The 14,383-nt window shown below is 37.1% G+C and overlaps 2 protein-coding genes across 4 annotated transcripts in view; both read right to left on the reverse strand.

Annotated features, from left to right (window-relative positions):
• pax6a (paired box 6a) overlaps positions 1-4,539 on the reverse strand; it is a 30,479-nt gene extending 25,940 nt beyond the window's left edge. Inside the window, exon 1 of the mRNA XM_077517986.1 lies at positions 4,401-4,539. Within this exon, the coding sequence (XP_077374112.1) occupies positions 4,401-4,413 (13 nt within the window). The 5' untranslated portion in view covers positions 4,414-4,539. The remainder of the gene's footprint in view (positions 1-4,400) is intronic.
• Positions 4,540-11,566: 7,027 nt separating this feature from the next.
• Positions 11,567-14,383, reverse strand: part of enc2 (ectodermal-neural cortex 2) — a 31,237-nt gene continuing 28,420 nt past the window's right edge. For all 3 annotated transcript variants that reach the window (XM_077515498.1, XM_077515499.1, XM_077515497.1), the window contains one exon: positions 11,567-14,383. This exon is cut by the window's right edge and continues 11 nt beyond it. The gene's annotated coding sequence lies outside the window, so the exon portion shown is untranslated.

Genomic DNA, 14,383 nt, shown 5'->3' on the forward strand with positions numbered 1-14,383 from the left:
GAGAAAAATTCCAATTTAACTTAATTGCTAAGAAAATTATTCATTTACTTAAAATAATGTATAAGTGTCTATGCGAGTGACATATAGTGTCAGGTAGAACAATGAAATGCTCTTCATATAGATGGTAGACAGGTGCATAATTAATCTGTGTATCCAGTTTGTGTGAAATGTTGTTTTCGTGGTGTGCCTTGAGATTTTTTGTCTAATATGGGACTTCACAAAAAACGGTTGGAAAATCAGTTGTAATAGAAAGGTTCAACAATAATACTACAAATATTACATAAGAATGAAAGACTGAAAGTATTCAATTGTATTCATGTTCTACACTGTAAATTCTGTAGAGTAAATTTGACTCTATAGAGTGGGACCAAATAGACTCAGTTTTAGAGTAATATTTACACTTGGAAGAGAGTAAAATAGGTGGCACAATGGATAAGTGGTTAGCACATCTGCCTCCGGTTCTGAGGACTCGGGTTCGAGTCCAGGCTCTGGCCTTCCTGGGTGGAGTTTGCATGTTCTCTCCGTGCCTGCATGGGTCTTCTCCGGGTACTCCGGTCTCCTCCCACATTCCAAAGACATGGATGGCAGGTTAATTGGGCGCTCCGAATTGTCCCTATATTGTGCTTGTGGTGTGAGTGGTTGTTCGTCTCTGTGCGATTGGCTGGCAACCAGTACAGGGTGTACCCTGCCTACTGCCCAGAGCCAGCTGAGATAGGCGCCAGCACCCACGTGACCCTTGTGAGGAGCAAGTGGTTCAGAAAATGGATGGATGGATGGATGGAGAGTCAAATAAAGAATTGAAAAATGAAAGTGACTCAAGGTAGGAACAAACTCACAACCTTCAGCTTGGGAGGCAGCTGATCAACTCCCTGAGCCGCACAGCTTCTGCATTCTGTCAGCGAGTATGTCGCTCCTGTCTTTGGTCTTTTGGGGAAAAGCAAACAGTAAGAGGGGCATAGCTCATGTGGGGTAGTCTGGCAGTCTGCCAAACTGAAGGTCGTGAGTTTGTCGCTCAACCCTTGAGTGATTTTTTTTTTCCTTCAGTTTTTTAATTTACTCTCTTCCTAGTGTAAATCTTACTCTACTCTAAAACTGAGTCTATTTGGTCCACCTCTAAATAGAGTCATATTTACACTACAAAATTTACTGTATTATATATATATATATATTCTGAGAATTAATTCTCAATTATTTATGTTTTTTTTCTGAATTTATGCAGGTTTTCTTTCAGGACCAATATGTTTCTATGGCATAATTAATAAATATACTCTATAATGTAAATACGCCAACAAATGTAGTTACAAACACACACACACACATACCCACACACACACGCACGCATCCACGCAGTGTTTCCAAAGTCTAGAGCAAAGCAAACATTTTACCTATAATCGACAAGAATCCAACTAAGATATATTTGTAAAAAAAAAAAAAAAAAAAGTGTTGTCATTTATGTTGATCCTTTTTTACTTTGTTATATTTTTATTTCATTTTATTTTGTTTCCATGAGATCAAAGCAACTCCACATACGTCCTCTAATTGCTAGCGGAACGTTTACAAATAAGCTGCAATTGGTTGGATGTTTATTTAAAACAAACGCATCCGGAGTGTTTCTTATATGTAATAATAATAATAATAATAATAATAATAATAATAATAATAATAATAATAACAATAATAATACTGCGATAGGCTGGCAACCAGTCCGGGGTGTCCCCCGCCTGCTGCCCAGCCGGCTGAGACCCCCGCGGCCCTTGTGAGGAGTAGGCGGTCAAGAAAATGGATGGAATAATAATAATAATAATAATCCATCCATTTTCTTGACCGCTTATTCCTCACAAGGGTCGCGGGGGCTGCTGGCGCCTATCTCAGCTGGCTCTGGGCAGTAGGCGGGGGACACCCTGGACCGGTTGCCAACCAATCGCAGGGCATAATAATAATAATAATAATAATAATAATAATAATAATAATATGGCCAGTTAAATAGCCTATATGAATCTGTTCCTATAGCCTCTTCTTGCAGATATACATTGTGTCTCAATTGCTAATTTGTTGCCAAAACAGCACAAGGAAAACCATAAATAACGTCTTCATGCCATCACATTTGATGTCGTCACCCTGTATTGAAACTGACATGATGGGCACCTCACTGATGCATCCAAATCCTCAACTAAAACCTCTCTGCTTGGTTTAAGAACAACTTCAAAGCTTCTTTTTTTCCTGAGGCGCTTGTCATTATCCAATATGCACAATGCAGCTCCATACAGCGCTCACACACTGACAGGCCGGCCCGGCTACGGGCACACGATCGTCCCGGCTCCCCATAGCAGCACCTTGCAGGCTGTGAAAGGGGACAAAGAGACCACGGAAAGAAGCCGCAGCTCCGCCGCGGCTGCCTTTGTGTGTCCGCGGGATTTCGGTGTCTTTACCTCGTTAGTTGCGGCTCGTTAAAAAACAGCAGCACAAAACCGCGGCGGGGAGCCCAGTTTGACCATGCAGGAGAGCTGGCAGAATGGACTTCTGTTCAACACACTGATGACAAATATAAACGTTTTCAGTCAGCAACGCTTTGAGCGTGGAAATGAAAGAAGGGACTGCAGCTGCTGAAACTAATAATAATAATAATAATAATAATAATAATAATAATAATAATAATAATAATAATAATCTGAGGATGGATTTAGGACCGTAAAAAGAGATTTGGCGTTATGGTGATGGTGCAAGTAGGTCAATGTCGGCCAAAAAACTTCCTCTGTGAGTAAATGAATAATTACATTCATGCACCCGTATATCAAACGAGAGATTTTGCCAAAACAAAGTGGCGAGTGAGTACAATAATAAAATATTACATTGTCATTTATTTGGGTAAAATATATTTTGAACCGCTGCACACCACCGTCTTTGATTTAAAAACAAAAAACTAATAAAAACAAAAGTCAATAGCCACCGTACGTTCATACAACAAAATGTAGGCCTGTTTCTTTACAGGCCGCTGCAACAAGTGCTTGTGCTTAAAACATTGTTTATGGTCATGTTTTCGTTTGTTCATTTGTTTTATTAATAAAGTGAGAGTATGTAAGCCTATACAACGCATTGCATTTTGGTATAGGTCTCGGGTGGTTCCGAACATATCTTTCATTTTCGGAGACTGAAGACTAAAAACGAACGCCGTGTCGCTATAGGCCTACAGTATAAATAACTAAAATAACTTAAAAAAATACATATATATATATTACCTGTAGCTGAAGTTTTTTTGTTTTTTTTAAGGAAGGCAGCAGACACAGATGTGATATAGAAAGTAGTTTATTGAATGCATCCTTTTGCTAATAATAATGCGACATAGAAGCAACATTTTATGGCATTTGTTGTTCTTTTTCTTTATTTTTGTTTGTTTGTTTTTAGTCTCTGTATGTGGCTCAGGTGGTCCCGCGCGCATTCAGACTTGTTTATACAGGTGTTGCGTCTTCATTAAAACACTTGGGAGCGCTTTTATTTCCTCTGAACACACAAAAAGCGCACTTTTCACGCATGCATGTTCACTGGATAATGTAAGTCGCCCTAATTAATCGTTAAGTCGAACTGTTCTATACAATTTATTTTCAACGGACTTTTCATAATTGAGTATAGCATAGAATTCTTCCCTGCCTTAATTGATTGAATTGCGGTGTCATTAACAACTTGATTGGATCAGTCAAGTCCAAATAGTCTTACAGAATTTGAGAACGAAATTAGAACGCATATTAATCTTAAGTTGTAAGTAAGCATGAGAAACTTAGTCGCAAACGACGCCCAACTGTGACCAATCTCCCTTGCCAAGTCGGTAATTGTCAAATTTTTCATATAATTGAGAAAACGCTACCAAAATGAACTAACAAGCAGTCAAAGGTAAATAGTTGATCAATATATTACTTTGTAAAATTGTTTTACTATAATTGTATGAAATCAGGTTTATCTTAAAAGATGTCACTTTTGGTTAGTTATTGTTATAACTGTGTAATATCAGGTTTATCTTTAGATACGTTTGGTTAGTTCTGAGTTTTAGACCAGACACATTATACTGTTTTGATGGTTTCTTCTACAGATAACATATTACACTCAACTGACACAAGATGTAGAGATATAAGTCAAGATAAATCCCTTAAAAAATAATAATAATCAATGCAAGAAAGTGAGTGTGTTTTTGGATAGACTCCTCCAAATTTGCAGTTTCATTTGTTCAAAACTATTTTATTTATTTATTTATTTGTTTATTTATTCATTTATTTATTTGTTTATTTATCTTCAAAATCCATTTCAATAAGGTTCAACATTACAACTTTCAAGTCCAGTCTCTCACAGGTGCATGTTGACAAGAGATGAAGACGAAAATGAGAAACAAATAAAAGAATGAGCGGGCCTACCTTTTTGTGGCATTCTGCGAGAAGCAAACTTTTAATTCGCTTTGTTGTGCAACAGCTCCTTCTTCTGATTCTTCCCTCCAATTAGTTTCTCCTTGACTGAAGAGACAAGTGCAGAGAGAGACAAGAGAGCCTGGCGGAAAGCGGGTGGGAGGCGGGGAGGGTGGTTGGTAGAGTGGGAGGGTACAGGGGCTGCCAAGAAGGAGGAGGGGGTACAGAGAGGTGAGCAATAGCTAAGAGGGGGAGGGAACATTTAAAACGCAGAATAGTGGCGAGTTCATTAGTGAGTGCTTCTGTGGCTGTCACATTTTGTATACACAGAGAGGGAGGGAGAGAGCAAGAGACACTCTCTCACACACAGTCTCAAATGGTATTAGTGTGTTGCGACTGCATTGCATGCATGTTTGTTACCTAGCAGTGTTCCTTTCATTCTTTGTTACTTTGTTTTAAAGTTCTTTCTTCTTCGACAGTATCAGAGAAGCAGGTTGAGTGTCATTATAGCTCTATATTAATATTGGTGTGCTCCTGAAAATAGTCGGATGTGATAATATTGCTGCATAGTAACCCACTCTGACAACAGGTTAGAAAGGACCTAGAATCCAAATGAAGCCAATACTTGACAAGAATACTTACCAAGACTTTTAACTGCGAGTAATCGGCGGCCAGTTGAGATGAGGAGCTGCTGAAAACTGTTGGAGACTACATTTTGGGTTCACTTGAGGCTACAAGGGCCCAAAGACATGATTTTGTACGATTCTGCTGAAAATGAAGCAGATAACGAGGATGACGAACTATTGAAGCAAAAAATGCCGAAAGCTGATAATTTTTGGATGGCAAAAGTTTGCGAGAGACAGCAGTTAATGGACAAAATGCAATGCAAATATTGAACTACTTACACAGTCGCAAGCTGCGCGTTCTCTGACTCTACATCTGTCCATTTTTTGCTCAGATAGAAGAGTGCACTTATGATATTGTGGGTGGGAATGCAGCCAACTTCTGGACAATCGAAGCAGCTCCCAGCTCATTCGTTTCAAGATCTCCACTTGCGGATGATGTAGATCTTTACGCATGATCGTTGGTCCATGTGTGATCTGTGTGAATTCTAAGGTCACACAGGGTCATGACCCCAAAATGACAGCAGACGTGAGTGAACAGACAGACAGAGAAGAACAGAAAAAGAAACCAGGGTATATAATATATATGTGGTGTTGAAAGTGATGATCAGATTTTCACCAATGTTGACAGGAGTTATTTGTTAATGAGTCATATAAGTTGTAACATAACAGTGAAAGCATAACGTCATCCAATGCAAGGTAACGGGGTAGATGTGATGCAATCACTCAGAGAAAATAGCTGATTTACCAACTTACCCAGGGGTGAAAAAGCAGGGCGCTTGGGGGGGGGGGGTTGATGCATTGGGATACAGCCAAAAAATGGGTGTAGCTTATGATGAGACATGCTCACCCACTGCGAACATGACTAACGTTTCGAGTGCTTATGCAAGAAGCAGTACAAGATAACCTGATTTTACATCAGATGGATGTCAGGACATCATTTTTGAATGCACCAATTGACCGTGAAATTGACACTGAACAGCTGAATGACTCTGAAATCAAATCAACCACATCTACTTACAAAAATCACGTTACCTTATTTTAGTAAATTTTGCAACCTACTTTTTTGTTTTCTCTTCTTTGTTCTGAATGCTGTTAACTACTGTGTTTGTTGATGCTTATTGGTGTTGTCTTTCCTTGTATAAAGCACATTGTTTATTGTTTACACAAGCCTTGTTTATGAAATGTGCTATACAAATAAATTTTCCTTGCCTTAAGCATTAAAACAGTCAAGAAGAATTTGAAACAGAATGCCGCTTGAATATGTGGACAATACACGATGTTGTGCAAAACCCAGCTGGTCATTGTGTTCAAAAAAATAAAACAATAGTCTGTCACTTGTCACCTTCTCCTTTTATCTCACAAACATTTAAGAGCTTTTTTCTTTTTCAAACTAGCTTCTCCCGCTAGCCGCTCTTATTAGCCACTCCAGCCTATGGCTCTGACAAATTCCCGCTAGCTGCTTTTGTTAGCTTCTCTGGCTAAATCGGGCTTGCTCGGTCTTTCGGCGTTGTTCGACGGGCTTCACACTGGCAGCCAAGTTGCCATTGCTTGCTGAGATGCCCGTTCACTCATGCTAAATAAGAATTGGTGGCAGGCTCGTGAAGCGTGGTGTCTCTGAGCCAGTAGTGTGTGTGCTTCGGCTGCATTCTATGGTAACCTCCTGACTACCAGCAATTCAAATTTGTCCTCTATAGTGGACCTTTTTAAACCTGAATATCTCCCACCCAGTGCATGCGATTGAATTAACTCATTTTTTGAATGTGTGCATGCGTGTATAAAAAAAAATACAATAAATTAATTAAAAAATAAATAAATATATATATATATATATATATATATATATATATATATATATATATATATATATATATATATATATATATATATATATATAATAAAAAAAAAGGGTAATAGCGCGAGCACGGACTTTCTGCTGCGTCATGACTGTTTTGATTTTGGATTCCCCACCGTCTTGCCCTAGGCTCGCTGCTGGCGGCGCGGGTTCGTCCCACCTGGAGACCACGTTTATTTGTGGAGAACGTGTGTGCGTGTATAAATAATAATAATAATAATAATTAATTCAAAAAATATAAAATAAAAAGAGTGTAATAGCGCCAGCACGGACTTTCTGCTGCGTCATGACTGTTTTGATTTTGGATTCCCACCGGGCTTCCTCTCTGGCTCGCTTTCTGATTGGCTGCACGTCACCGTCAATCAGCTACGCGGAGCGAAGTCGGGCTAAAAAATCCAACATGTTGGATATGCCCGATTTCAAGTCGGGGGTCCTTCCGAGCGCCGATATCGGGAGGCGCTGTGTGTGGTGACAACACACACGGCAGGATTATCTGTGATTATCGCTTGCGTCTCGGCGCGTCCTTACGATTGTCGGGAGGGGAAATTCGGGGCTAAAATCGGGCCAATTGTCTTGCCGTGTGAACCAGGCTTAAGACTCTTAAGAACACATTAAAGTATTGTTTGAATTATTTTTGCTGTATTTGAGCCTAGAATTTAAGTTTAAAAAAATGTCCTCTGTAGTGGACACATCGTAGCTCAAAAATAAAAACTTTTTTTTTTTTCTTTTGCGTTACTTCACAAGGATTGGGGAATATCAAAATAAACATGATTGTGTTATGTTTGTATTTTTGTCTTTCTGTAAAGTGCTTTGTGACAGCTCAGGCTGTTGGAAAACGCTATATAATAAAGTTGAGTTGAGTTGAGTTGAGTTGAGTTGAGTTGAGTTGAGTTGAGTTGAGTTGATTGGACAATATTTTTTTTTCCTGGTAGTCAGGAGGATATGGTGACATCTAGTGGTCAACTATTACACACTGTCACTTTAAATGTTTAGTCTACCAAAAAAAGTCTCCAAGAGGCTATGGAAGGTCTCCAGATTTAGCAAGAAAGTTATTAAGTTGGAAACACTAGTAAACAGGCTGTTGGTAGATTTATTAAACTACTTGCACGTTACCTGATTTGAGTTTTGTATTAAATTATCACAATATTTCATGACACCAAAAACAAAACAAAAAAAACAAAAAAAAAATTGTGGCTCTACTGTAAAACCCAAGTTATATGAAAACTTTATTAGGATGTATGCAAGCTTTTTTCTTTTGTTGTCGTCATTTTAACATGAATTGGTTGAGAAATTATGATTGAGCACACTGCAAAAGAACATGCATCCAAATATGTGACTTTTGCTCTTGAAGTCAGCATTTGCCTGCGATTTGATTCAGAACGTTTTAACCTGAAACAGTTTTGTATCTTGATTCAACATCTTTCTTTTTATAGGTTTGTGCAGAAAAAGCTTCATCTATGAATTAGGGCTATGTCGGGTTTTTTAACCTTATCACTTGGCATTTATTTTGGCATTTATTTATTTTATTTCCAGGCAAAGATTTCTTATCAATTTTTAACTATTCAAACATTTAAATGAAAGAAATGTAATTTCCAGACCAATCAAAATGATTCCCTTGCTTTGAGTATATATCACCCTTTCTTGCTCCACAAAACGGTTTCATTAACTTCATTGAATTAATTTAAAATTGAATATTTAATTGGGAAGTCACTGTGCTATCAATGGGTAAATGCACGGGCATATATTTACAGCATGTGTGTGACCAGCAAATAAATTTTAATTTCATTGTTCTCTGATGTTTATTAGTGGGTGAAAGTCACATTAACCTTTCCATCGGCCCTGACATTTCCTTTCCTCCTAAATGGAGAATTAAAGACCATTGGAAAGTCATTAGTGAAATTTACTGCCTCTGTTGGCTGGTCAGCCATTAAAGAGTCTCAAAGACCTACTGCACGGTTAAAATCTTTTGCCAAGTAACTTTTTGTTTGTTGAAATAAGCACAGAGCATTGAAAAACATTTAATGGATTATTTAAGACTTTGCTTTTCCATACAAGGAAGTCCATAATTATTTGTCTTTATGCACCACCACGACAGAGTGATATTGACAAAACAAGGTTAGTAAACTGCATTACGTGGTCACAATTGTTTGGAGTATGACAAAAGGTGCATATTACCTCTTAAGAGTGCTTTCACTATTGTACTGCAATCCTGGTTTGCATTTGCACGTTACTTTTCACTTTTGTCTATACATTTATACACTGGTTATTAGAGCTGTCAAACGACTACATTTTTTGAATCAGATTAATCACATGTTAGAATTTTGATTAATCACTTAATTAAAAAGGCTTTTTAAATCAACATTTTTTGCCCGCCAAATTTGAAGAGCACCTGTTATGTCAATTCTGTCAACATTTAATGTTATGAGGAGATCTTCAACATTTTTTGAGCAACTGCACACTCTTCCTCCTCTTTTACGAATCAGTTAATTACTTGCATATTTTAAAATGGGAAAAAAAAAGAAATGACCCCAGTAGTTTGACATGAACTAATATTCTGAATGTCATACACAAACATTTATAAAATGCTTTATTAATGCATATAGTTATTAATGAATATAGTTTATTGCTCAAACACAACCATGTGCTACCATTAACGTAACCATCCGCTGTCAAGCTAAAAGCTTATCTGTGGTTAAAATTAATAGTGCGATTAATCTGCATTAATACATGATTCGTGTAACCTTGCTCTCGGAAGATGAATTCTCGCGGTATCCATTTGGCTATTTCCAGGTTATGATTCATGCGCTAATTATTTTTAATCAATCAATGAGTTAACGCTTTAACACGTTGACAGCACTAATATATATATATATATATTAAACATAACTACATGCATTAAAGTAAATCATTTAATAAATGTTTACATATGCCGTAGGTAATTTTTTCCCATTTTAAATTATGCAAATAATTAATTGATTAGAAAAAGCAGGATGAGCGTGTGCAGTGAATATAAATTTTTGAAGACATCCTCATAACATTAAATGTAAAAACAAATTAACACATAACAGGTGCGCTTCAAATTTAGCGGGCAAAATATGTGGGGGGGGGGGGGGGGGAGCATTTTTAAGTCAGTGATTAATCATGATTAATCAAAATTCTAAGATGTGATTAATCTGATAAAAAAATGTAATCGTTTGACAGCTCTAATGTGTATATATATATATATATATATATATATATATATATATATATATATATATATATATATATATATATATATATATATATATATATATATATATATATATATATATATATGTATGTATGTATGTATGCATATACTGGTATATATCATGTTACAGTGTTCGTAGCCGTTGCTACACAAGTGAGAATGTGCCATCCTTGGGGGACATCCACACCAGAAGCCACACCCAGTCCCCCTCACAAGGTGTTATGATATGTTTTCCCATGGACTTCCTGCTTAATTGAAACTGGTTATCAACCACTAATGGTCTGCACCTGGGAACTCTGGCCCTCACTCACAGGTTTTCCAGGGAATAAATCAGGAGCAAGGACAATTAACTTTCAACCAATTGGAGGCTTGCCCGATAGTTTAAAACCTCAAGGTGGATGGACACAACAGGCCGCGGACAGGGGAACGGAGTGAGTGAGTGAGTGAGTGAGTATGGAGAAAAAGAGAGAGAGAGAGAGAGAGAGAGAGAGAGAGAGAGAGAGAGAGAGAGAGAGAGAGAGAGAGAGAGAGAGAGAGAGAGAGAGAGAGAGAGAGAGAGAGAGAGAGAAACAGACAGAGAGAGAAAAGGCTGGGATCTATGGAAGTTGAAGGAAATTGAACATGAACACGATCGAATCATTTGGAACAATTGATCCAGAAAAAAAAAAAAAAAAAAAAAAAAAAAAAAAAAAAAAAGATCTTTTCGAAACATCGTAACACAGCGACATCTGGTGGCCAATTGTAAAATATCACCTTCAAATCACTTCTCGTCAATGAAAGAAGTGTTGCCAACTCCCCAGTAAGGAAATTAGCTATTTGCCGTCTGTCATAACCTAATTTACACAACTGGCAATCAGTATATATTGTAATTTCAGCATATACTGTATTGTAATTAATTGTAAGGGATGGCATGAGAGAGATAAATATTATCATGGGAGAGAAAAAGTGAATAACCCCTGTTCTCCCCTCCCTCAAAATATGTATAGCAGTACGTATGAACTTTTTGCTGCTAATTCTTGGTTTGTTTTTAAATTTGTCTTTGAAATACATCAGCATGTCTCAGCATAACTTAATGACTTAAATGCTTTGAAGAGATCCACATTATCACATTTAATCAAGAACTTGTACATTTTAAAGGCCGTTTTATTCTTTTTTTGTGTGTGTGCAAACAGGACATCTCAAATTTTGCCAGGAATCATTAGAGAGAAAAAGAATGATCTGTAAAAATACACCGCTCAGACCTGGATTTGTCTGTGTAATGGACAATATACTCCGCTCACTGCGCAGGTGCTTTACCATTGAGCTAACCACTACCATTATTATGAAGGGTTAAGAAGCAGCAGTCAGGTCAAATTTTATTAAGCATATAAAGTTGGATATATTTTAGATTTAAGACAACTACATACACACATAAAGATTTGGATATAAGAAAACAAAAAACAAACAAAAAAAAAAGCCGAAAACATCAAATGGAAAAAACAACTTTATTTTCACATGTAAAAATACAAAGTAACATTTTTGAAAAAAAGTTGCACAAGATGAATTATTCTAATGTGCACTACAGTCTATGTCCAACAACGCGTGAATCAAGATGCATGTGCATGCGGTTGAACGCTTGATTCTTAGCACTTTAAATGTACAGCTGTTTGCCCCTTGCAGACACAACACATTTTACAGTAAAAAAAAAAAAAAAAAAAAAAGTATTTTACAAATGAATTGATCAGCATTATTGCCTCACAGCAAGAAGTTGGAGATTGAGTGAAAGATGATTGAAATATCAACTCAGTTGATTTTGCATCATGTGCGCCAGGCCATATAAAGACTAAACAGCCTGTACTGTGTAAGTAAGTCCACAATGTATCAAACATACAAGACAAGTTATTGCCTTGTGAATATTTTGTGCTATTGAGTAGATTTGTGCTTCTGTTGCTTGAACACCAAACTGCAATGGACAATACAAAGCAGTGGACATGCAATTTCAGACAACTGGGAAACTCAAATCAAATTGTTTATTTTTTCTTTATCCACTCATGTAGTTTATTGCAAACTTCTATAAAAGTAAGATCTTTTAAATTGTACAGTATCAATGGCCAAGAGTACTAAATGTCTGAAAACCATCACCAAAATTCTGATGCATATTCCTACTGTTGTCCATTTCAGCCTGGAAAAATATCAAAGCAATGACAAAGTCAGGCTTTTGAGTGAAAAAGCAGCACCCCTCCTACAAACAATGGCTGTCATGTGTTGAATGTAGTTGTAAAAAACAAACAAAACAAAAAAACTATATACACACACACAGAGAGAGAGAGAGAGAGAGAGAGAGAGAGAGAGAGAGAGAGAGAGAGAGAGAGAGAGAGAGAGAGAGAGAGAGAGAGAGAGAGAGAGAAAATGCATTGAATCACGACGAGTTTTTCAGGGAGTCAAATTTTAGAGCCAACATAATTTTTACAGACAACTCTTATATAAATGCCAATATAATATTCAGCCCATCGAAATGTCTCTTTAAAGTGTGAAATGACATTTCCAAGTTTCGTAGAAACTATGCTCCACGATTTACAGGCAGCCTTAGAAATCAAAATGGACTTCTTTGGGGTTTCCAAGCTCATTCCCAGCTTGCACACGATTGGCGTCTCAGATGCGTAGGCAGGACAATACAGGTAGAAGTGCACAAGCCCAGGAATGTAGAAAAGAAAAAAAAGAAATTGTGAGCAAATGGAAGAATATAAGCTCATAGCCCTACAAGTTGATGTTGCACTAACCCTTCAAAAACCGTGGTGCGATTAAGTAATACTTAAAGTTAAACACTGTAATGAATTTCAAAATTTGTATAGAAAACATGAAAACAGAGCAGTTGTTAACATGTTCATCAAGAACAGTTGGAATGTTAATTAAATTTGTGCAATATATCGAAAACATATCCATATGTGAAGTTTGGCCAATGCAAACCTTAAATGGGCCTCACCATCCAATAGTTGAACATTATCGGGGGTAATAATTAGAAATAATTAAGAATACATTGAGCTTGCTTATTTTGCCACATGAAAAAAAAAAATGTTATTCTTTCCTATCCATTCATCCATACTAGTGTGAGTGACAAAGCAATCAACAAAATCAGCCTTACTATCCATTATGTCAGGTGCATTTGTGTACATCCGCTTATTTGTGGTTGAGCATTTGCAAATTTGCATGATTGATGTTTTTGTACTGTTTTGGGTCATGTTTTTATTAGTGATGCACGATAATGCTATTTTCAACTGATACAATAAACCAATAATTTAGAAAGTGCCAATGTTAATAACCGATACGTAAGCCGATAATTGTTTGCAAATTAACTTGAACACAAATATACTTTCGAGTCCTACTATAAGGCCAACATGTCCATCTGCTTCAAAGTCAACCAGTAACACATTTGGAGTTTGCCCCTAAACAAAACGGTCAGGTTTTAAAAATGTAACAAAAAAACTGCGAAGGTAACGACTGCCCATGTCGCCATGATGCATATTCTATCAACACAAGGTCGTGCGCATTATGATGTCACAAATATGTAACACTACCATAGGAGAGGGGAGGGGTTGAGGAGTTGGGCACAACTTGAGCCACAACCACAACAGACCAACGCGGTATGTTGATTATTATCAGCGCATTTTTTTATTATCTGGTTTATCTGTATGACATCAAATTGGTCAATAATTGCCAATAATTATCGGCCACAGATATTATCGTGCATCCCTAGTTTTTATTATCTCTCTTACTGGCTGCTTATGTGATGTTTTTTTTTTTTTTTTTAGGCTTGATTTTATTCCAATTATTTTATTTCATTGACTAAATTCTTGCTTCAAATCAGTCTTTTCTGTGAGCATGAAAACATGCTAGATGTTAGTGTAGTTGGTAGTGTTGGTGCTTTATGATCCTCTCAGTCTTAACAGTTTTGCCAATGCCTTGTTGCTTCTACACAATCACATATACGCTTTTTAGGTGGGTGGATGGTTGAGGGGGGGTTTGCATCGCTTATTCCCAGATGTCACTATGAGTGGCAGGGTTCTGTCCCTATCAACTGCGAACATTGATGGTTCAATACAATATTATTGAAAGGAATTCATATCAGTTGTCCATTTTGCTTGAGCCCAGGATAGCGAGCCTTTGGCTTCGCTGATCTAGTCTTTTAAATAGTGTCAAGTGCAGCTTTATACACTATTCAATCAGAATGTGGTTCTCTGTGTAATTTTAAATCTGTTCCAGTCAGACTCTGGTTTCAGGATGGATTTTTTTCTTTTCCTCCAGCCAG

This window comes from Festucalex cinctus, chromosome 3 (assembly GCF_051991245.1).
Source record: "Festucalex cinctus isolate MCC-2025b chromosome 3, RoL_Fcin_1.0, whole genome shotgun sequence".
Classification (NCBI taxonomy): domain Eukaryota; kingdom Metazoa; phylum Chordata; class Actinopteri; order Syngnathiformes; family Syngnathidae; genus Festucalex; species Festucalex cinctus.